This window comes from Mus caroli, unplaced genomic scaffold (assembly GCF_978045245.1).
Source record: "Mus caroli unplaced genomic scaffold, Mus_caroli_1 scaffold_2, whole genome shotgun sequence".
NCBI lineage: Eukaryota > Metazoa > Chordata > Mammalia > Rodentia > Muridae > Mus > Mus caroli.
In genome coordinates this window covers 21,664,132-21,687,316 of record NW_028227257.1, presented here as the reverse complement: position 1 = coordinate 21,687,316, position 23,185 = coordinate 21,664,132, and the positions used below count along the sequence as shown (strand labels likewise).

General features: G+C 52.5%; 1 protein-coding gene across 1 annotated transcript in view; it reads left to right on the top strand.

The window, feature by feature from the left end:
- Positions 1-16,981: 16,981 nt before the first annotated feature.
- Vstm2l (V-set and transmembrane domain containing 2 like) overlaps positions 16,982-23,185 on the top strand; it is a 29,251-nt gene continuing 23,047 nt past the window's right edge. Inside the window, exon 1 of the mRNA XM_021156968.2 lies at positions 16,982-17,212. Coding sequence (XP_021012627.1) covers positions 17,092-17,212 — 121 coding nt within the window. The 5' untranslated portion in view covers positions 16,982-17,091. The remainder of the gene's footprint in view (positions 17,213-23,185) is intronic.

Here is a 23,185-nt window from a genome sequence, read left to right as displayed (position 1 = left end):
GCCCCACTTGGAGGAGCTTTCCAAGTGAGGAAATGGAACCCCTTCAGAACAGGTGGCTATGCTAAGGCCACTCCAGGTTAGCAGACCCAGCACTCAAGCTGCCATATAATTGCTACACTCTTTAGTACCATATTTATTGCGCCAAGCCCTTGTCAAGGGCTATTTCCCTGATTCACGACTGACTGACCCATTTTGCAGGTGCAAACACTGAGTCCCAGCAATGGTGAGCCAGATACACACCTGGGTCTCTAAGAAGCACTTTCCCCCTTGTTCTCATGTGTGCTGGGGCTGGGGTTGTGTTTTCCCTAGCCTCAGTCATCAAAATGGGAAACTGAGACCATCTGACACTGTAGCACAGGGTAGCCTCAAATTCACAGCAAATCTCCTACCTCGGCCTCTCTGGTGCTGCTGTTACGAGTGTGAGTCACCATGCCAGCTTTAAACCAGGAGTCTATGAAAAGACTCCTGGGTGGGGAAAATTCTGAGTGACAGCAAACACCAGCAGAAAGTCTGTGAACCACAAGTCACTGACAAAAGCACACCTCTGAGCCCAGCGATGTCTTACGAGGCTCCTCACCAGCTTTACGGATGAAATACTGAACAGAGAAGTCAAGGATCGGCACAAGGTCACACAGCTCTCCTTGCAATGCTGGGTAGGGATCCTCTGGTCTCTCTGTTGTCCCCACTGCCAGTGAGCATGCCCAGCTGGCAACCTGCCTGGACAGCCAGTCATCAGTTAGGCCCATTAGGCGACCATCCACAGTCCTGCCAGATGTCTCCGTTCCTCATCTCATCTCAGCCCTCTGGGAGCCAGAGGACAGGTTCCCAGCCCAGCTGCCACAAGGAGGAGGTAGGTGTCCAAAGGGCCCCACACAGGGTCTGGAGGTGGCCGCCTGGGCAATGACCATACAGCACAGAGCCTGTCCTGGCCAGCCCTTTCAAGTTTCAGCCCTGCCACTCCCTAGCTTTGTGACCCTGAGCAAGTCCTTTCACCTCCCTGAGCCTCAGTTTCCCCATCTGCACATGGTCTGCTCTGTGTGCTCATGGAGGGCAGTGAACGTGCTGGTGTGCTTGGAGCAGAGCCACGAGTACCCACGCACAGTGCTGAGCCGTGTCGTACCGTTTCACCAACCCTCATCCGCTGTGTCTTGGTTATCTTCCTCTCCTGACTGAGCTGGCACCTCTTGTTTATACTGTCTAGAAGGACTGACCACACCCACAAGGACAGATCTCGGTTAACCCATCAATATACCCCAAGTCAGGGTCCCGCAGAAGCAGAGTGCTCAGCAAGGCTGCGTATATTCAAGTTCCACATCCAGGACCACAAGTCTCCATCCACACCTCTGTCCAGTCCCTCAGCACTGCCCTAGTTAGTTCTGGTCTCTCTACAGCCTCTCCACCCTCTGGAGCAAAGGCATAGACAGAAGCAAGCATACATCCCCTGGAGCAGAGGACTGGGATCCCAACCCTCCACAGTGCGCTCAGGAAAGAGGGGTCACCAGCCGACTTCACTGGGCCAGCAGGCTGTGGAAGGTGGGATGGCCTGGCAGGGTCTTGAATGACACATGTCTGGGCCTCGCTGTGACAGGGTGTGGGGAGGAACAGTGCCCAAGGCACTTGGGCACCCTGCTGCTGCCTTCCTAGAATAAGCCGGCAAGGCGGCAGAGGCATGCTATGGAGAAGGGAGAGAGTGGCTGAAAGGAAGGGTACCCCAGCTGTGAATCAGCAGAGGAGACCTGGAGGAGACCATCAGAGCTGAGACTGACATAATGGGGGTATCAGGATTGGGGGGGATCTCCGGCAAGGGAAACAGTGAGCACAAAGGCCCTATGACAGGCGTGTGCTTCACACACTCAACAGACAGATGTGTAGTTGAGAATGTGAGGCAGATGCAGGGGTGAGGGGCTGGACTGGGCAGGGGGGCTTTGTCCCAGAAGGAGTTGGGTCACCTCTAACCTGCAAAGGGGACTCATGGAGTAGTCTCACACAGGACTAAAATGGCCACAGGGGGTTTGTGTGAAGGATCAGCACAGCTGGGGGCGGGGGGGGGGGGCGGGGGTAGGGGAGACTGAAATGCCACTGTGGTTGGGGCAGGGCCACTCTCATCCTATGTCCCTTCGGCTTTGTCTCAAATGACCCTCAACGTGGTCAGAACAAAACACCCGAACATGGGACCTGGAACTTGTTCCTGGAACAGCCTGTTATGGCTGGGCAGTCCCTTCTTTTGCCTGACCTGGGACTGAAGGACAGGTATTGTGTCTTGGGTTGGACGACAGCTTAGGCCACAGGAGGCCCAGGTCAGGGTTCAAAGGTCCCTCTCTGAGCTGGGCCCTCTCAGACCCAGAAGCCTGCCCTAGCTGAGAAGCTAAGGCTCAGGATTAGCTGGTGCTCAGCTACTCCAAGTGGGGCCGGCCTAAGACTAGAACTCTGAGCCCAGGAATGGCCAACAGAGTATGTCCTGGCATCCCCTTTCCTGAAACGTTTATAGCAGCGGGCACAGACATGCAGGTGGTGGGCATCAGATGGGACTTCTCAGACGAAGTGCTGGTTCCGCCGCAGAAGGCAGTAAGAGCTGATTGAAAACTATTCAGAACCAGGCTGGATGGCACAAAAACAGCCATGAGAAGGCCAGACAGGCAGGGGGCCACTCCAGAGTGCAGAGCACAGAGTCCAGGACAGTGGCAGGGAGGATGAAGGAGATAAAAGGCCATCTGTGAGTGGGTGGAAGCTGGCTGCTACTCAGGGAAGCCAGGATGAAGTCCTTCCGTGGTGGTGGCTTCCAGAGGAGCAGTGACCTCAGGATAAGGAGGTAGAGGGCATACTGAGGGCTGTGTATAGACAGAAGGTTAGACCCTCTTCAGGGATGGCCAACCTTTATGCATGCAGCCCTGTGAATGTGGCTGAACACATCTGTAGATCACATCATGTCAGCCTTCATATGGTCCTCCCTCTGAATGGGCACATGAAGCCCACCCAAAATCTCAGGGCTCCTCGTCTTCGAAGCTCCAGTCTTACTTCTTTCATGGGTCACCATGGTCAAATTCCATAGAACAGAGGCACCACACTCCTCCCCTCACACCCTGTGGGGTGACTGCTGTGTCCCCAGAAACATAAGCTGGCCTTCCTGCCCCCCACCATCCATCTGTCTATGCATCCTTTCTCTCAACCAGCCTGTCCCTCAGGCCAGGCCCTTGCTGTGTGGGGACACGGGAATGACTGGACTGTCCCTGAGCTGCCATAATAGGGGAGGTCATTGTGACAATGGTGTTTATGACTCAGGGCAACAAGATCACATGATGGGAAGTCAAACTTGGGAAGAGAGAGGAAGACAGAGGAGGCGGAGAGCCCACTGCTGCCCAGCTCCTAAGGATAGCCACCCTACAATGTCATCATCCGAAACAAAGGACAGTGGTACATTATTAGTGTTATTAATATCATTAATCAAATGGTGATTACAATTACGAACATGGCGATAGTTGGGCAGTGGTGGCGCACGCCTTTAATTCCAACACTTGAGAGACAGAGGCAGGCGGATTTCTGAGTTTGAGGCCAGTCTAGTCTACAGAGTGAGTTCCAGGACAGCCAGGGCTACACAGAGAAACCCTGTCTCGAAAAACAAAACAAAACAAAAAAGAACATGGCAATAAAATGCCACCTTGGATTTAAGCCCCTCTGCCTCCAGTACCAGAGTGAGTGATGCACTAGTTCATGGCATCATGCTGCGGTGCACAGTAGGTGCTCAGCCAACCCTTCATCCAAAACCCCAGCTCTGAGACAGTAAAGTGCAGCCCTTTGTCCTGCAAGTGGGCACCCTGGGGCCTGGGAGGGGAAATGGCAGGCTCCAGGTCCCAAGAGTCTGACGGATTAAAGCCCCACCTCCAAGCTCCCTTCATCCATAACAACTTATTTTCTCTTCTGGGAAAAAGAGCAGTCATCAGGAACAGCCATGCTGTTCCTGATTAAACAAGGCAAATTCTTTCGGAACTGAGGTACTGTGGCCTAATTGCACAGGCCGGTATGAGAGCAGAGGGGAGACGGAATTATGATCAAACAAGGTTGAGGTGGCATTGGCTCCTCCCAGCACTGATCACCACAGGAGCTCTTGTCTGGGGACCTCTGGGCATGGTGAGCCTCCTGGTCCCCAAATAAGACCCTGCTGCTCCTAACATGGAGACCTTCGGCAGCTAGGCAGGCTCCAAGAGCCTATGGACAAGTCATGGACCTGACTGTGGCCATCTGGGTGGGCACGAGGTTGACCTCCAAAAGCTGTCCAAGAACTTCATGGTCAGCAAGTGTCCTTTAGATTGACAGCTGGTGCTCAGGACTTGGCAGGAGTGGACACGGCATGGTTGGTCGCATGCTCTGGGAGACTCAGTGTGGGCGGGCTCTCTTCTGGCCTGGTACTCAAGGTGTTTCTCCAGGAAGTTTGGTCCTTCTTAACTAGTCAGAGTCCACCATGAGGTTCTGTGGTGACGCGTGGGCAGGACTGCAGGCAGGTGAGGGCAGAGCCCCTGTTGGCCATGTTCCCCTGTCCCTACACTGGGTGTACAAGGTGGACACTGCTGGATGGGTGACTTAAGGTTTAAGCTGACACAAGTGTGGGATTTGTGTCTCCCTGGACTCTGGGAGACAAAAATCTAGCATAATGGATGGTACTGCCCCCCTCAAGGAACTCATGAAAAGGAAGACTCTACAGAAAGGACAGAGGTCCCTGATCAACTGCTGATAGAAGAAAATAAACAAGGTAATAAGATAACGAACAAATGAGTGTGTGTGTGTGTGTGTGTGTTCGTGCTTATGTGTGAGAGAAAAGAGAAAGACTGCATGTATGTGAAAGAGACTGCATATATGTGATATATGTGTATATGAGAGTATGTGTGCATGTATGTGTGTGTGAATGTGATTACATGTATATATGTGTGTGAGTATGTATGTGTGTGTGTGAGTATGCATGTATATGTGTGAGTATGCACATATCTGTGTGCATGTATGTGTGTGTGAATGTGAGTTTGCATGTGTATATGTGTGTGAGTATGCATGTATGTGTGTGTGAGTGTGCATGTGTGTATGTGTGTGAGAGAGAGATGGCATGTGTGTGTGAGAGAGACTGTATAAATGTGATGTGTGTATGTGTGTATGAAAGCATGTATGCATGTATGGGTGTGTGAATGTATGCATATGTCTGTGTGCATGTATGTGTGTGTGAATGTGAGTGCATGTGTATATGTGTGTGAGTATGCATGTGTGTGTGTGAGTGTGCATGTATATGTATATATGTGTCTGTGTGTGAGAGAGAGATAGCATGTGTGTGAGAGAGTGCATATATGTGATATATGTGTATGAGTGTGTATGAGAGTGTGTGTGCATGTATGTGTGTATGAGTATGCATGTGTGTGTACATGCATGCATGCATGTATGTATGCATGTGTGGTGTGGGGGGAGGGCTTCCTGAGAGGTCTAGTGGAAGAACTGAGCTGAGACTTGTGGGAGCAAGCATGGGAAGAGCTGAGCAGTGCTGCAGGAAGGGAAGATCGAGTACAAACTGCAGTCAATGATCTGATTGATGAACAATAAGCAGGAAATCAACCGCACAGGACCAAGGTCGCTCAGGGATCCTTGGTCCCCTGCCAGAGCCCATTGTTCTGTTCCCCCAGCTCTGGCTCTTCTCTCTGCTCTGCTCTTTGAGCTCCTGCACCCCCACACACACCCCGCCACCCCCCACCATGGCCTCCTCCAAGGTGACTGAGCGCTCTCCACTGCTCGAATTATCACCAAGCCATTAATAATCATCCCCCTCCCCCTTACCTTCTGTCACTTGTTTGTCCCTTAACATTGGCTATAGGCCCAAGAAAATGTCCCCATGTCTTCTACCTCCCATTGACTGGACCATGTGAAGTCTCCCCCAAAAATCTCAGGGTTCTTCCTCTTCAAAGCCCCAGACTTCCATGTGTCCTGGAGCTAGCTGTGACCCAGTGGCACCGTGCACCTTTCCACACCCTGGTGCGTCAGGCCGCAGAGGCAACCTGAGGATGGGGTGCTATATGGCACCCCTTTTCCAGACTCAGAAATGGAGCAGGAAGGTGAAGTCCAGGCCATACAAGGAGCTGATGAAGCAATCTGAAACAACCTCGGGCTGGGACGATGGCTCAGTCAGTAGACAGCTATGCAAGCATAAAGATTCAGGTTTGGAGTCCCTGGCTATGCAAGTGTGAAGACTCCGGTTTGGAGTCCCCAGCCCTCACATGCAAAGCAACTGAGCTCAGAGCTGGTGCTGACTGCAAGAGGCTCTCCAGGAGCCCTGGCCAGTCAGCAGAGCCAATCCTTGATCTCCAGATTCAGTGAGAGACCCTCTCTCAAAAGATAAAGTGTAGTTCAAGCAAGGAAGACACCTGACATCTGCCACCGGCCTCCACATGCCGTGCATGTGCACATCTGAGTATAAACACACACACATGCAGGCAACGACAAAAGCCACATCCTTGAACCCTCAATGAGATGGTGTGGATGTGACTTGGAACCTAGAGGTTCCAATTCTGGCCATTGTGTCTTAGAAAATACAGTGTGCATTTGGCTGGCCACATACTGTGACTTTCCTTTGAGTTTGAAATTAGTTCACATTTCTGAAACAATTGAAACTTCCCAACTATAAAAACAAAGAAGGCATTTTTTTCCTGCCCCCCACCCCTGGACCCAGGGTCATAAGCTGCACCAGGCAGTGATTGGGGGCTGCAGGCGACTCCATGGCCCTGTGAGAAGGGTGGTACTTTCCCTCATGCTATCACTAAAGTGCAGAGGTGTCCAGCTGCTTTCTGAAGCCACACAACCATGGAGGGGCAGGAGACCTGCTAGAGCTGGCTCCTCCATGGATAGGCAGAAGACCAGCAGGGGCTGGGAAGCCAGACAGATAGGGACTCTGAATGCCTGCCTGCTCTAGGTACCAAGGACACTGAGCAGCGGTCCCATCCGCTCCTTACTGCCCTTAGAAGGAGGCGGGGCCTCAGAGCTGCTGCCTGGTCAAGGGCTGATTGATCCTTCACAGGCTCCGGAGCTGGTCCCCTCATCCGTACCACAGGCTGCTGCGTGTTTTCTTGTCTCTGATTGTAAACAAATTTGACTAAAGAGGTAAATTAGAAGTTAATTAGGGAGAACATGATTGATGAGGCCGTTTGCCATGATTGGGAGGCGTGGAAAGGATGGGGCTCTGTGTGGAGGCAAGGGATGAGAGAGAGGGGGTGAGGGAGAGGGGATGTGGGAGAGGAGGGTAAGGGAAAAGGGATGATGGAGAGGAGTGTGAGGGAGAAGGGATGAAGGAGAGGAGGAGGAGGGGATGAGGGAGACAGGATGAGGGAGGGGAGGGTGGGGGAAAGGGGATGAGAAAGAGGGGGATAAGGGAGAGAGGATGATGGAGGGGAGGGTGGGGGAAAGGGGATGAGAAAGAGGGGGATAAGGGAGAGAGGATGATGGAGAGTTAGGGAAAAGGTCACAGAATATTCTGTAGGGGCAGGTGCTGTGGGGGTCTACTTAAGAATCTTGTTTTCTAGCCCTCAGCGTTCAAGGCAAGGCCCCAGACTGAGGCCCCAGGCAGAGTACTCCATGAAACCTGGTAACTGGGGCCAGGGCGTTCTGACTTCAGGATGCTGCAGCCATCCTGGGAGTACCCAAACTGTCAACCTGGTGTGCAGCCTGGCTGGAAGACCGTGCCAGCAGGCATTTGCACCACCCCTGGCTCTGAGCACTGTGACCAGGTTGACCCTGCCCCTCCATTTCTAGACTGGGTTGTGGCTATTTGGAACTGAGTTGACTCAGAGTCAGACCCTCTCAGCTCCATCCACGACTGGTCTAAGCTCTGACCTCTGGGTTCCCCTAGCTCCACCACTAATCCTGCCTGCTTGCAAGCCTCCAACCATGGGGAGCTCACTTCCCCATAAGCAAGCCAGCTCACCCTGCCCATGAGAATGTTTGTCCTTCTCCTAACTTAACCCCTTAAGGCCACCTCTGGGCCTCAGCTCTGCCACTAGCCTTCCTCCTGCACAACCCAGAGTGAGAAAGAGGCCTTCCCACCACTCCTTTGTTCTCCCAGAAAAAAACAGGGTCCAGAAATCAGAGTTATGTGGAATAGGACTTCCCTGAGTCTAGGCCCAGGCCCACCAGGCCCAGTCCCTGATATCAGGCCTAACATTCATCTCTTCATTCAGCAGGATTTTCTGAGGCCCAAAGCTCTGAACAAGAGTTCGAGCCACGAGCCGGGCGTGGTGGTGTACGCCTTTAATCCCAGCACTCGGGAGGCAGAGGCAGGCGGATTTCTGAGTTCGAGGCCAGCCTGGTCTACAAAGTGAGTGCCAGGACAGCCAGGACTACACAGAGAAACCCTGTCTCGAAAAAAAAAAAAAAAAAAAAAAAAGAGTGCGAGCCACCTGGGAAGGCAGCATCTTGAAGGCCAGGGCTACTGAGGGAATCGGAAGCTTTCAAGAGGTTCTGTCCTCCAGGAAGTGGTACCGCAGAAAGAGGGAATCAGAAGGAACATGGAACAATCTAGAAGCCACCAGAAGGCCAAGGAGTGGGAGTGGGAGAATGGGGGTAGAAGATGGGCAGTAATGAAGGAAGCCCGAGCATGCATATGCATGGTGTGTGTGTCTGTGTGTGTATGTGTGTGTGTGTGTGTGTGTGTGTGTGTGTGTGAATGCGTGCATGCAGATTTCATTCTAACTGGTGGAACCCTCCGCAGTGCCAATGGGAGCTCAAAATGGAGAACCATGACAAAGGGGAGCGAGACTCCCAAGATCCAGGCCTGTCCAGGTACAGTGTGACCTGTATCTCTGCCCTTCCCTGGGCCTTGGTTTCCCCACATGTACAATGAGGTAGCACTCCAACAACTAGGGGATGACCTAGAGGGAGCAAGGGCAGACAAATCAATAGATGGTGTTCTTGGCGTCTTGTTGCTGGTGCTGAACCACATTTCTCTTGCGCATCTCAATTCTCACAAAGCTAAGGCAAGAGTCATTGTCTCCAGTCTAGAAAGGAAGAAACTGAAGGTCTCAGTACTGCACTCTGGAACTGGGCTGAGGCCACTTTCTGATCCATACATGGGACAATGTGTATCCAATTGGAGTTATACCCCTCAAGGGTGGGCGAGCAGCTGACAGTTTGAGGATGATATGCACTGGAGGACATGCAGTGAATGTAGGTACACACAGCAAGAAGAACCAGGCTTCTCACCAAGCTTCTACCCTCTCCAGTCTCAGTTTGTCCATCAGGGAAATGGGGATAATCACAGCACCCTCAGGAGCTGCCAATTCATCTGAAGCCAAGGGTACACTCTTGCTTGTTCACTAGGGACCTCCAGTCAAGTGTATCTGCTTATCTAAACAGCCCTGGCGAGACAGGGTAAGGGGGACATTTCCTAAGGTAGGAAACTAGGTACCAGAGGAGCTACACCAGTGGTGTGCCCTGTCTCTCACCACAGTAGCAGAGCAGTGATGGTGATTGCCTGTCTCTCACCACAGTGGCAGAGCAGTGATGGCGAATTTGGAACTATGGATGACAGAAAGAAAAATGAAAATATGAATGTAGACCCGAAGGCTGTTCTCCAAGCTGCCTCGGCACTCTTGGCTAGACATCTCAAAGGGTCTTTTGGGATGTCGAGGTTCAGAAAAGTCCCTGTGCTGAGCAGAATTTGGGGCCATGACTAGAGCTGGTCCAAATGACAGAGGAAGAAGGCTACAGACCACCAGGAGTAAATGGAACAGGGCTAGAAGGTTCAGGCTACAAAAACAGAGAGCGAGATAAGAAGATAACCCTCTTCCGCCTTTCATCCTCTGTGGTTTGATTTAATCATGCACACTGGCAAAGACTGAAGCCTGTCCCAGCCATCAGACACAGACTGGGCAGCAATGTCTATGTCTCCGAAATGGAAGGGGACACTTGCTGGTGGGCTGAGTGCCCTTTCCAGCCTTAGGCACACGAAGGAATGAGGGGACACTGGCTTGAACCAGTGCTTGTACCAGAACCTTCAGGGACCATTGATGACTCCTGCAGGAGGGGATTTGGAACCCAGAGGAAGTGGAGACAGGGTCTGTGTCTGCTGGCTCTTAGGGACACCTAGTAGGGAGGACTGGACTCCAGCAATGGAGGAGGATAGCCTGGCCACCTTCATCACCAAGCTGAGGTCTTGACCTCAAACCTGCCCTTAGAACAGAAAGAATCCCCCTGCTTCCATGGAAAGACCCACAGACCATCCAGTCTGTCCTCTAAGCACACCTCTGGGCCTCTAAGTACCAGGCTCATTTTGTGCAAGTGGGGTCCCTGCAGGACCTCTGGCACTGCATGGGGTGGGATTTGCCAGGTGTTCTCCTCAGCGGCAGCACACGGCCATTGAGGCACACTGTTCATTGTTTGCTTCAGAAAGATCCACCATGGCTCCAGGATCTGCCACCAGACAGGCATTGGGCACCTTCCTGGGCCTTAGTTTCCCCAAATGCAAGATGGTATTTGCATACCAAGTCCTAGGAGGATTAAATAGAATACCATGGTTCTATTTGGCATGAAACTTGCCTGGTGCAGTTTGAGCCCTTGGTGAGCCACGGCTATGGTGATCCAAAAATCACCACCAAGGCAGCCATGCACCAGAGCTTACTGTACACCAGGTCCCAAACCCAGGTCAGGTGCAAGAAACTACTCGGGTTCTGCTGTTTTACTGGAGGGTGTGGCTGACTGAGCAGGGGTTACATCTGGCCTTGAGGACACCGTGAGGAATGAGAGGGGCATCATTTTGCCATTACAAAGCCTACACTTTGCAAGCAACAGTGCTGAGGGCTAACTGTACAACCCATGGCTTCATTAAAATAGTGATGGAGGTCGTCTTGGAGGTCTTCTGTGGCTTCTCTGGCTGGGACCCTGCTGCCTGTCTGTCCTTTGCTCTGTAGCAGGAAGTCACAAAAATGAATTGTCTCCAGAGAGGGAAATAGTCCCCTTAGTGTGAACAACCCTTCTTTTTTTTTTTTTTTTTTTTTTTGGTTTTTCGAGACAGGGTTTCTCTGTGTAGCCCTGGCTGTCCTGGAACTCACTTTGTAGACCAGGCTGGCCTCAAACTCAGAAATCCGCCTGCCTCTGCCTCCCAAGTGCTGGGATTAAAGGCATGCACCACCACGCCCGGCTGTGAACAACCCTTCTTGATGGACACTCAAAAGGTGATTTGTTCCTTTCTGTTCCCCAAGACTGAGATCCTGAATTCTCCTGGCCTCCACATGAGGGTTCTGGTTACAGGAAGTTAGGGCAGTGGACCTTGGCCAACACAGCCAGCTGTGATGAACAGCCATACCCAAGGTGTGAGAGTTAAAAGTGGTAAGTCCTACACCTGGCGCACACAGCTCAAGAGATGAGCCTTCTCTCCCATTCGTGAGTACATGGAGACGCTGGCCTTCTAGTCCCTTCTAGCCCCTGGTCCATCTTGCATTGTCCATTAATAAAAATCAGGAGTCATGGGAGACTACTGTGCCCTACATGAGGCCATCGGAGTTGAGATGTATGGAGCGTGAGACATGCTCATGTCAGTGAGTTATGATGTACCTCACTAGGAAAGGGTTAGATGACTGGTTATCTGTTTGAAATTACATTTTTAAAAACTTCATGGCCGGGCGTGGTGGCACACGCCTTTAATCCCAGCACTCGGGAGGCAGAGGCAGGCGGATTTCTGAGTTCGAGGCCAGCCTGGTCTACAAAGTGAGTTCCAGGACAGCCAGGGCTACACAGAGAAACCCTGTCTCGAAAAACCAAAAAAAAAAAACTTCATATATTTCAAGATTGACTTTTATTTGTGCACAAAGAAGCCAAAATAGGGTAGTAGATCCTCTGGAACTGAGCTGGGGGCCCCATTCCTCCCTCCTTCCTTTCCCCTTCTCTTTCTCACTTCCTGTCTGCATGCAGAAAGCAGAGGCTGAGAACACACAAGATGGATCCCACCTCCAAGCCAAGAGAATGGGTGGCAAAAGAAACCTATCTTGCCCGCACCTTGAGTTTAGACTCAAGGCTTGTGGAACTGTGCAGTGTAAGCCACCCTGTCTGTGGTGTTTTGTTATGGAACACTCTCAAACAAAGGGTCCTGGGAACTTTGCAGGTATCTTTTGGGAAGTCTCAGAGCTGGATGTCTTCGGATGAGCTCCTTGGCTGCCAAGGTGACAGCGGGCTGTCTGCCTGGTCAGGCTGTGATATGGAGGAAAGAACCTGGCACAGCTGGGAGACCTTGACTTCCATCCCCTTCTCTGGTTTCCACCTGTGGGTTGTCATACCTGTGTCACCTCTCCTCTCTGGGCCTCAGTTTCCCACTCTCTACAAGGTTCAAGTGGAGACATATTTAATTTCAATCTAGTGACTGTCCCTGTCATCTAGGAGCTGGAGTCTTCATGGGGCTTCTAGCTTGACAAGGCAGGAGCCATATTGGACAATCTCTCTCCATCCCTGCCTGGCCCTGGCCAGGCACCCTAGGGGAGGTAGAGTACACATGAAGGTAGGCTCCATCCTAGTGGGAGGGCTGGATCTGCCCAAGGGTGCCATAGAAGCAGAAGGCTGCAAGCCTGGAAGCTCACATGAACTATCTATGGAGGTTTCCAGCTTTTGATGGATGGAGGAAAAAGGACAGCAGTCATCAGAGAGGATCTGGCCATAGTGCGACCCCTGTGCTGACCTCCAGGAGAGCAAGAGCAGACAGAGCCATGATCATCAGTCAGGGACAGGAGTTGAGGACCCTCTACCGTAGCTGTGCTGTATGACACTTGTTAGACACACTGGGGGTGGGGGGAACAGGTTTAAGTTGGCAGATTGTCAAATGTATCCCCCCCACCCAAGTACAAGAATCCCCCAAGGTGAGTCCCAGACTTCAGTGGGCACAGCATCCTTCCTAGAGATTCTAAAGCTACAGACATCTCAAAACTCTGCCCAAGGGCTGGAGAGATGGCTCAGCAGTTGAGAGCAGTACAGAGGACCCACATTCAGCTCTCAGCACCCACATGGGACAGTTTGAAAAAGAAAATCTGTCTAAGCCAGTGGTGCTTACCATTGGCTGTGCATTGGTGTAATATGGGGCACTAATGTCAATGTGGCCCGGGCACTAGTAGTTTATGTGATATATACTTGAGGATCCTGAGGGTGGCTGTAGACTCTGATCAATTGTCAGACTTCAAATGAGTGTGCATGTATACAGTGTTGAACGCATAGTGGAGGAGAATTCACACAGGGAGAAATGATAACCAAGGCAGACCTGGGCCCGGGCCTGGGCCAGCATCTAACAGGAGGCTGTATCATATTCTACAAACCAGAGCCCAGGAAGACAAGGCCTACTATATTTCACTTTAATAATGATGGGACCTGGTATAGTCAGGGCCACTCTAGTGATGGGCCAGGAGCCTCGATGGCCATTACTGGAGCTGTAAGTTATTCTCTTTATCCAAATCTTAGGCAGCAATTTAGGAAATTTAATTAAAGGGGGGAGAAATGGGGACACCTTGAGTTCCCTGCCTCCTGTTAGAATGAGTGAAATACGCAGGCTATAAATGGAGGTGCTGTCGGAGACGCAGCTCTGATGTTTTATTGCCAAGTTTTATTCGCTGATGTAAACGTAATCGCTGGCAACTGGAGTTCTATTAATGCACATATCTCTACACACCCAGGGCTCCGCCTGCCCCACCCCCACCTCTGGGCTGTTTTACTCACCTCCCAGGTCAGCCCTGGTGCTGTCTTAGGCATGCTGGTGCCAAGTCTGGATTTCCCTGCCGGTTTCATACTCTCCCATGGCAGATAAGGCTTTAATAGAATTCCATTGCTCCTCTGAGCTCAGTAATGCATTCTAGAAATTAGGCAGCTGTATCCTAAAGCCATTGTTCCCCCTTACAAATGGGCTTCCTCAAAGCCAGTGACCGTGGGGTCTCGATAAGCTCTCATGAAGCCTCGCTCCCATGTTATTGGTGTGTGCGAGGTGCGGCTCTGGCTTACATTGCTCATTGTTAGGTCCTGATACATTTAAGTCGTTTCCCCATGAATCAGGCAGCTCAGGTATTTCCCCCCTCGTGACATTGATAGATGAGCGAGAGGAAGCCATTTAGACGGTGCTCTATAGGGCCCTGGCCCGCACGGTGAATGATTTCCAATGCCTGGTTTAATTTATTTTTAAATGAAATTTGTTATTGATTCTGGATTAAAAGGACAAATCTTACGGCTGTTACCACTGACAGAGCCACAGTGCTCAAGTGACACCTTTCAAGGAGGGAAGGGGGGGTGGCCTCCCAGAGTCAAGGGGAGGGTGGGGACTCTCTAGTGAGCTCTGCCGACTTGTCAGTGAGAACACAAGGTCCCCTGCTTGGAGCAACTTTGAGATGAGCTTCTTTCCCAGCTAAAGAATTTGCTCACCTTCCAAGCCTCATTTGCGTAGGGGAAATAGCAGTGATATTTGCCTCACACCATCCACATGACTGCTGGATGCTTGCTTAGTTGCCTCCAGGGACAGGAGACTTACTCTCTCCTGGAGCATTCCAGAGCCCTGTGAGTGATTAGAATGCGCTGCCCAGTAGATTCCCGGAGACTTTCTGGGGACAGTGTGTGGATACCCTCTGCCTCACCCAACTCAGTCGTTTCAGGCTCTGTGCTTTGCATTTGGATCAGGGATGCAGACAAGAAACAATTACACAAGGAAAGCATATAGCCTGGAGAGTCACCGCATCTGGCTCTGCTACTCACGCATGCACTTTGCACAAGTGACTCCTTCTCCCTGAGCTTCAGTCTCCTTGACTGTGAAAGGAGGATATTGGCCTCAGGGGTCAGAAGTGTAAATGGTGGAACCCGGTGTAGTCTGGGCCACTCCAGTGATGGGCCAGGAGTCTCGATGACTAAAGCTGTAGGTCATTCTCTTTATCCAAATCTCAGGCAGCAATTTAGAAACTTTAATTAAAGGGGGGGGGGGAGAGATGGAGACATCTCAGGTTCCCCTGCCTCAGGAGTCACGGATATGAATATGGTGTATACACTGTACTGGTATGGGGGATACAAGTGGAGCAGGAGGGTGCAATGGGAGAGCCCTGAGATGTGAGACAGAGGACTTGGACCTTGTTCAGGAAATCCCTCTCTGGTTCTTACCTTCCAAAGCAAGGAAGGGTTGAGTTAAAGCTGCTCAGATATATGCCTGAGAGTCTGGTCTCTACTTCCTGGACCAACACACTTTTAGCATTGCCCTGCTTTAAGCATCAAGTGCAGCCTTTCTGAGCCTCAGTTTCCTGACAGTGATAGGACAGATATAGTACCTAGAGGCTGTTCTGGAAGGACCGGAGACTTCTTTGTCCCTTTGCTGTGCCCTTCCCTCCAGTCTCACTCAGTCTCTGTCTCTCTGTCTGCCCCTCTTCATATTTTGAAATGTATTTATTTATTTCCAATCTGCGTTGGAAGAGGAGAACACTCGGATCCGATCCCCGGTTCTGCCACCACAGTGTTCTGGAAAGATCTTGGGTAGGAGTTTAAAGAGTCCTGGGTGTCAGCTTCTGCTCAGCTGGCTGAGACCGGGGGAGGGGGGCTGTCCGTGGTGCTGAAACTGTGCCTCTCCTATGCAACACCTAGCAGGGAGGGAAACTTGAGTTGATCCTGGTGACAACAGTGTACTATCCACCATAATATCTGAAAGGGGCATAGGGAGAAAGAATAAAGACAGCAAGCACGGCGTGTCACTCCGCTTTTTAGATCTCTCAAACTTTAGGTACTGTGAGCTGTGCTGGAGGCTGGATCCCTGTGGTGCTGTGTGTGAGCGGGGATCTGTCCACGGTGCTGAACCCTCGCATCGAAGCACCCCCGAGGCGCTGTCCGCGGTCCTTAAAGGATGAACCGAAAAGGGTGCTGTCCGCAATGCTGAAACTATGCATGCCGGCGAAGGCAGAGGAGAAATGAGGGCAGGAAGAATCCTTCCCGGGGTCCGAAATCTTGCTCCGGGTCTTCTCAAGACCTCGGAGAAGGCAGTCTTATGAAATAGGCTTTTCTTTAAAATGACCCCCCCAACCCTCTTTTCCTGTCACAAAAGCCTCAGTTAAAGAGTTAAGGAAGGAATCAGAATTGGACTGCCACTCTTGGGAATGAAAGAGTCTTCATGGTTTACACACACACACACACACACACACACACACACACACACACACACACACACACTCCATCTAGACCTTTCATCTAGGGAGAGCCTTACAGTCCAGAAGGGGGCGATCCAGTTCACTGTGTAGAGCCCCAACACCTCTAAGGTAGGAGCCCCACTAACTGCTGAGTCCCAGAGAAAGGAACCACGATAACTACATTGTGTGGGCGCCACGATGTTCCCCACTTTACCCACCTAACTCTAAAGACCCCCTCCCCACCCCACTGCATCTGGTGGTGGCGTCTGTCCCCATTTTTCAGACGAAGAACTCGAGAACAGACAGGAGAAACTACGCGTTTCTCTACACGTTTCTCTACACGGGGACCCCAAAGCTGCCAGAGCTTAAACCAGTTCACTTATGTCTCATCCCGGGTGCGCCCCCCACCCCTATTCACCTGTCCTGCTCCCCGCCTGGCCCTGGCCCCAACACTACCCAGCTGGCAAAGTTGAGCGGCCCCTCCAGCGCACGGGTCTGATGGCAGGTGGGATGCTTATCCCCAACGATCGGATTTCAACTCCCAACACCCTAGTTTTCCGCCCTGCGGGGGATTAGGTCCCCAGGTGGTCTTCCACCCCCGGGCCTGCCCTACCCCCGCTCCCGCGCGGGAGGCCAGTTGCGAGTACCGCTTTAAAAATCCCAGCCTGGGCAAAACTTTGATGATAAATCAAGCTGCGGATCCCTCCGCCGCTGCCGGCTCAGGGCGGGGAGCGAGGGGGAGGGCGGGTGCGCGGCGGCGCGGAGTGGCCTTCCGCGCAAGCGAAGAGTCCCGCAGTCGGAGGCGGCGGGCTGGGCGTGCGCTCGCTGCCTGCAGCCGGGGCCGGGCCGGGGCCAGCAGGAGAGGGCGGCGGCGGCGCCGGGCAGGGCACGACGGGCGCGGGCTCTGCGGGCTGCGGAGCCCCGATGTGAGGCGGCGGCGCCCCCGGCCGGAGCGCGCAGCATGGGGGCCCCGCTGGCCGCGGCGCTGGGCGCCCTCCACTACCTGGCACTTTTCCTGCAACTCGGCGGCGCCACGCGACCCGCAGGCCATGCGCCCTGGGACAACCACGTCTCCGGACACGGTGAGTTTGCGCGCCGCCCCCACGGACTTCCCCTCACTGAACCCCACCCCGGTCGCAGCCGCTCCAACTTGGCGGTCGCGGTGCTCGAACCTGCGCCGACTGATGCCACGGCCCAGAGTTCCGGGGCGCCCTCTGCTGGGACTGGGGACCCACCCTGGCTCCTATCCGGGGGCCAGCTCTGCGAGAAGGGGTTCCCAAGAGCACACTCGCTCTGGCCCCAGCTCGCAGAAGACCCCCTTCACGCGCGTACACACTCACACGGATACACACACCTCTGCGACCATACAGATGTCTCCAGCCGCGGACACACTCAGCCACGCTCACTGCATCCCACACTCACAACTCTGCACACCCCCTCCGAGCCTCTCCTCGCTGGTAAATATACTTGTGCCCACTACGCACACGAATCAGACACTGGCTGGTGGCTCACCCTGCCAGCTGGCACCCGGGCACACATGCTTTGCTTCGCCACAACTCTTGCCTGTCTGCCTGCAGACACGGATACACATGCACGCACGCACTTGTGCACACACTTTGCCCACCCACTTCTCTCTGCCCGGATGCCTTTCTCCTTTGTGGGTTTAACGCTGAAACTGCTCCTGCATCCTCTTCAACAGGATCCATCCCTTCCACGGCCGGGAATGGTCCTGAGGGGCGCCAGATGCTGTTGCTTAAGACCTGCTAGCCTGGGTGGCAGCTTCCTTTGCCATCCATGTGGGTGGGTGGCATCCAGGGGTGGGGACAGTCTGGGGATAAGGAGGTAGGGACAGAGAGCTGGGATACACTGGAGTAGTTGAGGTCACTCCTTCCAGCTAGAGGCCAGGAGTAAAGAGGAATGTAGGGTGTTTGTCCCTGGGGGGGGGTGATCATGAACCCCTTGAATCCTACAGGACACCCCCATCTCGGGGACCCCATCTCAACCTTGCCCCTAGAGGACTGAAATGTTGAACTCCAGCATTGTGGGAGCAGGGAGAAAACAAGTGCTGCTGCCTGCACGAGTGTCTGAAGCGCCTTTCCTCCCCACAGGAGCCCAAGTTGGCAGCAGAGTTGGGTGGTGTGGGGCAGGCAGCTGTGGAAGCTCCCGCCCCTGAGCCATGCTGTGTGATGGGGCAGGGGTGGTTGAAACCAGGGGAGACCCTGCTTCCGTCCTTCCCTTCCCTCATCAGAGGCTACAGCACGCGTGCTGTGCTCTGTGTGCCCAGGCTGGGGGAGGTTTGAACAAAGGGTTGAGAACAGGATGATTTCTTTTGATGGGAGTGAGTTAGAGGTGTGCGCCAGAGCCTGGAAACCCAGGCAAGGCCTTTTACAGGTGTGCTGCACGATCGGGGTTGCTCCAGAGGGAGGGGTTTTCAAAGCCATGCTCAGAATTCCTTCGCCTAGGGAAGCCCAGATCCCCGTATCTACATACACCTCACCTCCTCACTATGTTGGACAGAAACCTCTCGCAGTTACATACCTTGGTGTCCATCATGATTTCTGCTGGCCTGGTAGGAGAGGTAGAAAACAGGGAAAGGACTATTTTGATGCTCTATTTCCAGAGGAGAAATCAAGGCTCAGAGAGGTGAAGGGAGTTGCCCAAGGTCACACAGTGAGAGAGCGGCTGAGCCAAGGCTGGCTCCAGGGTCTGTCAGGCGAGAAGCAGCACTTTGTCCAGGTCATTTCTCTCCCTGTCACATTTTTTTTTCTCATTCAGGGGAAACTGGGAATTCCTCCCTTCTCTCCCCTCCCGTCTGCCTGTCCAGCTCAGTTCCTTGGCACTGTCAAAACTTATACTAGGAGGCCTCTCCAAGAAGGACTTGCCGTTCTGAGTTTGAGATCCCTTGAGGTACAAACATGGAACTCTGAGGCCTATGGTCATTGTCTTTGGGGCACCAGACCCTCCGAATTTGGGTCATTCTTGAGTAAGCAGGCTCTTTCCTTTGTGTGACAGTCTCCTCCTGCCCCCTGGTGCCAGCTGCGCTGAGGGGGGCACAGCCCTACTGATCTTCTCATCCCCACTCTGGACCAACCCCTGAATTTGGGAATTCAGGGAAGTGCTGGATGCAAAGGGGACAGGACCAGTTTCTGAGAATCTGATCTCCTCCTGACTGTCTCTGGGTAAATGGGTCACCCCTTGGGACCTCCTCTGCTCTGTCCCTCAAGAGATGGCCCCGCTGCTCTGCAGGGGCCCGTCCACCCTCTCGACATTGCCAGGCTCAAAGTCACCAAGCACTGGCTGCTAAGGAGCCCCACAGCTGCCCCTCTGCCGGGTCCAGCACCCTGTCACCACAGGAAGGGTCTGGAGCCACTCACTTAATCACAAAAAGAAACAGTTATTAATGATAGTGAGACGCGGCGAATAAGTGGGTCATGTCTAATAAGCCATTTGTGTTCAGGAGGAGAATACCAATTTGATAAAAGCTGTGTGTGCTGAAAAAGCCCCGAAATTGCTGTTTAGCAGATTGGAGCCTGATCGTTTCATTATTCCTGGGCTCCGCATGTCCTCAGCTGATTCAGGGAATAAGGCCAGGTCAGGATGGTGTTTATGGGTTTAGGAGAAAGGGTTGGGGCTCGGAGCAGGGAGTCCTAGGGATGAACCCACAAGCCTCAACTGCTTAGCTTGATGTCAGCTCACAGCTGCAGCTCCACCTGATCCTGCCTAGCCACCAGCTATATGCCTTGCACCTTTCTGTCCCTGGGGTTGTCACACGGAGTGTCTGTGACCAGGCAGGTCAGCCAGCAAGGATGTCTGTTTACTCCCCAACGCCCCCCTCCCCCAACGTCCACTCAACCGCCTTCAGAGGAAGCATCGCCAAAGCTTGCAGAATGGATGGTGCCTGGCTCTCCGAAGGCACATGAACCCCAGCACTCAAACACAGGATGGGGAGACTCACACCTCCTACATCGCAATGGCAGCTGCTCTGGCTTTCCTCACAAGAAAAGGGCAGCTCATGGCTATGCCCCTAGCAGGGGTGGGAGGGGAGGGACCTACAGTGTACGGAATGCTGACTGTGTGTTCTAAGTGCCCAGACCTCTCCCCACTGTGAACTCATGAAGGCTGGCATCTTTTGTGTGAAGCTGGCATTAGATAGATACTCAAGAAAATTGCATTTGGAGAGCTCACCAAACGACTCACCCAAGGTCACTGTGCCTGTGCCGAGGACCACATCAGAATAAGGGGTGCCAGTGACTCTGGATCTATCATCTCGAGGCCAGCCTCTGGGCAGACTCAGCCTAGTCCTGTAATGAACTTCTTTCTCTGCAGAGCCCTAACTCCAGGGGGGTTCCCCGGAGAACCGTTAAGGCCGCATGTTTCACCAAGAGGGACCAGAAGCTCTGGAAGGAGGTAGATCTTTTTTTTTTTTTTTTTTTTTTTTTTGGTTTTTCGAGACAGGGTTTTTCTGTATAGCCCTGGCTGTCCTGGAACTCACTTTGTAGACCAGGCTGGCCTCGAACTCAGAAATCCGCCTGCCTCTGCCTCCCGAGTGCTGGGATTAAAGGCGTGCGCCACCACGCCCGGCTAGGAGGTAGATCTTACTGGAGTCCATATCTAAGCTTCCTGTGCTTTTTCTGGGTGTGGACAGGAAGGCAGAAGCTTTGTGAAGACATTTATAGGCCCTAGTCTGAGCCCACCAGGTTAATTGTGATAATGTATATGCCCCCCTAGGCCGGTCTGCCTCCCTCCCTCCCTTCCTTCCTTCCTTTTCTTCTTTTTTTTTCCTTTTCTTCTTTTTTTTCCATTTGTTTATTTTGCGGAGGTGCACATGTGGAGGTCAGAGGAAACATGCAGGAATTGGTTCTCTCTCGACACTGTATGAGTCCTGGGGTTTGAACTCAGTTTGTCAGGCTTGGCAGCAAACACCTTTACCTGCTGAGCCATCTCATGCTCCCTTCTTTCAGTTGTGCAGGGGATCAAGCCCAGGGCCTTGTACTTGCCGGGTAAGCACTGTCCCGCTGAGCTACACCTCGGTCCCCGCCCCCATCTGCATTTTAATGAACTCCTTGGCAGCTCTTGGCATCTGGAGATGTGGAAGCCCTGCCTCCAACAGTCACCCCTACCTGCTAGGGATAGAGAGTGGGAATCACCGAGTCCTCGGGCTTGCTTTGGCTTCCTGAGGAGGAGTGCTCTAGACAGAGAAGCCTGGAAAACCCACTGCAGCATGCAGCCCCCATCCCAGCCGAGCACCTTCAATTATTAACGTCTCCCTAGTGTAGACAGAGCCCCTAGCTTGGCCCAGCTCTCAGTCCAGTGAGTGATTGCTGCTCTGAGGTGTTCTGCATTGCCAGGAAGAAGCAGTGGGGTGCCCTGGAGGAGGGGCTCCTGGCTTTGACTGCAGCTCATGTTCTGAAAAAAAAAAAAAAAAAGTGTCTCTGGCCTTCCCGGGTTCCTTACCTAACTGTTGGTAGCGGCTCACCATCGGTAAACTGGCTGGTTTGGTGGCTGGATTACTGAAGAAAATCGAGTCCTGTCTCCTGAAGGTTCTGATGTTACAAATGTGTGTTCTTCTTTGTCTCCTACCCTGGTGATGATGCCATCTATACTCTCATAAATACTCAAGCCGGGGCTTGAGGGCTCCCAGGCTCCTGTGGGAAATTGGCCCTCAGAAATGGTTTACCTCAAGGCCGTCACACTGGTCGCTTTTGACAGCTTGCCCATCAGCAGACTCCTGGGGCCAATTCTGCCAAACTACAGCTACAGGTGGCCTCCTGGACTCTACTCCTTGTTACACACTGGGATAGCAAGGGTGATGGGGAATTTCCTTGTGGCCTGCAGGGCTACATAGCAAGACATCCTTAGGGGGAAAAGCCACCAGATTTATTTATTTATTTATTTATTTATTTATTTATTTATTTATTTATTTATTATGGAAGGAGTAAGGAGAGAGAGAGGGGAAGAGAGGTAACCTGACTTAAGCCCACTTCCAGGTACTTACCCACTCCCTGAGACTTTAGGTTCAAACTAACAGTTGATGGGGCTGTGGGAAAAGCATCTCAAGCCAGCTCTGGGAGGTGCAGAGAAGGAAGGAAGGGGGGATGGATGGGTGGATGGATGGATGAATGGATGGATGGATGGACAGCAAGGTAAAGGTCTGAGATACAAATTCTCACACTTGCTCCCTCCATGTTAATGTATTTTTAAAACACTAAGATAATTTAAGTATCATAAGTTTGCAGTAAAAACCTTACAAAATTAGATTCTCCTCAAGGCTACTGGTCACAGTCAGGGGTGGGTACGACTGACGTCATTTTGCTGGGGGTAGCCTGGGCCCAGCCCCTGAGTACTTATGGATGTGTTTGCCAGGTGGGTGAGCGGGTCCAAGGGAGCTTCCTCCCTGACCCAATGACCCATCAGAAAAGAAGCAGAAGGTTAAACCATAGAAGCCAGCCAGCCAGTGACCATCCGTGATACAGGATCAGGACCTACCTGCTGAGTCCCTGTGGTGCCCAGTATCCTGGAGAAGGAAGGTGGGCAGCTGAGCCTACAGCTATTCCTCAAGCCCCTCCCCCCACCACCACCACACACACAGCTGAATACTTCCCCTCCTCCTTGGAAGCCATCAGTGGGATCTCTGGGGCCTTAGTTCAGTTCGGCCTCACCCCCAACTTCAGTTTCAATCCCTCCCAGAGCCTCAGCAAACCTGAGTCCTCCCTGAGAAACGGTCTTAGGCAGAGCCCAGACAAACCTCTTACGTTTTAATAGTTATGCATTTATTTTAATGTGGGCTGGAAAATATAGCCAGCACATCAAAACTGTGATTTCACAGATATGACTGCTTAGGACGAGACTAACCGGGTATTAAAAATAGTGGGCTTGTTTATAGGAAACCATTAAGACCATCATAGTACAGGTGGGACTCAGGTCTGGCTGTGGGCATCCAGAATGGGAATGGGCAGTTTTGGGGGCATGCCAGGGCTATACGTTGGTGGGGGATACTGCCAAGTGTTAGAAGCTGTTCATTCATTTACTCGACAGACACCAATTGAGCACCTGCC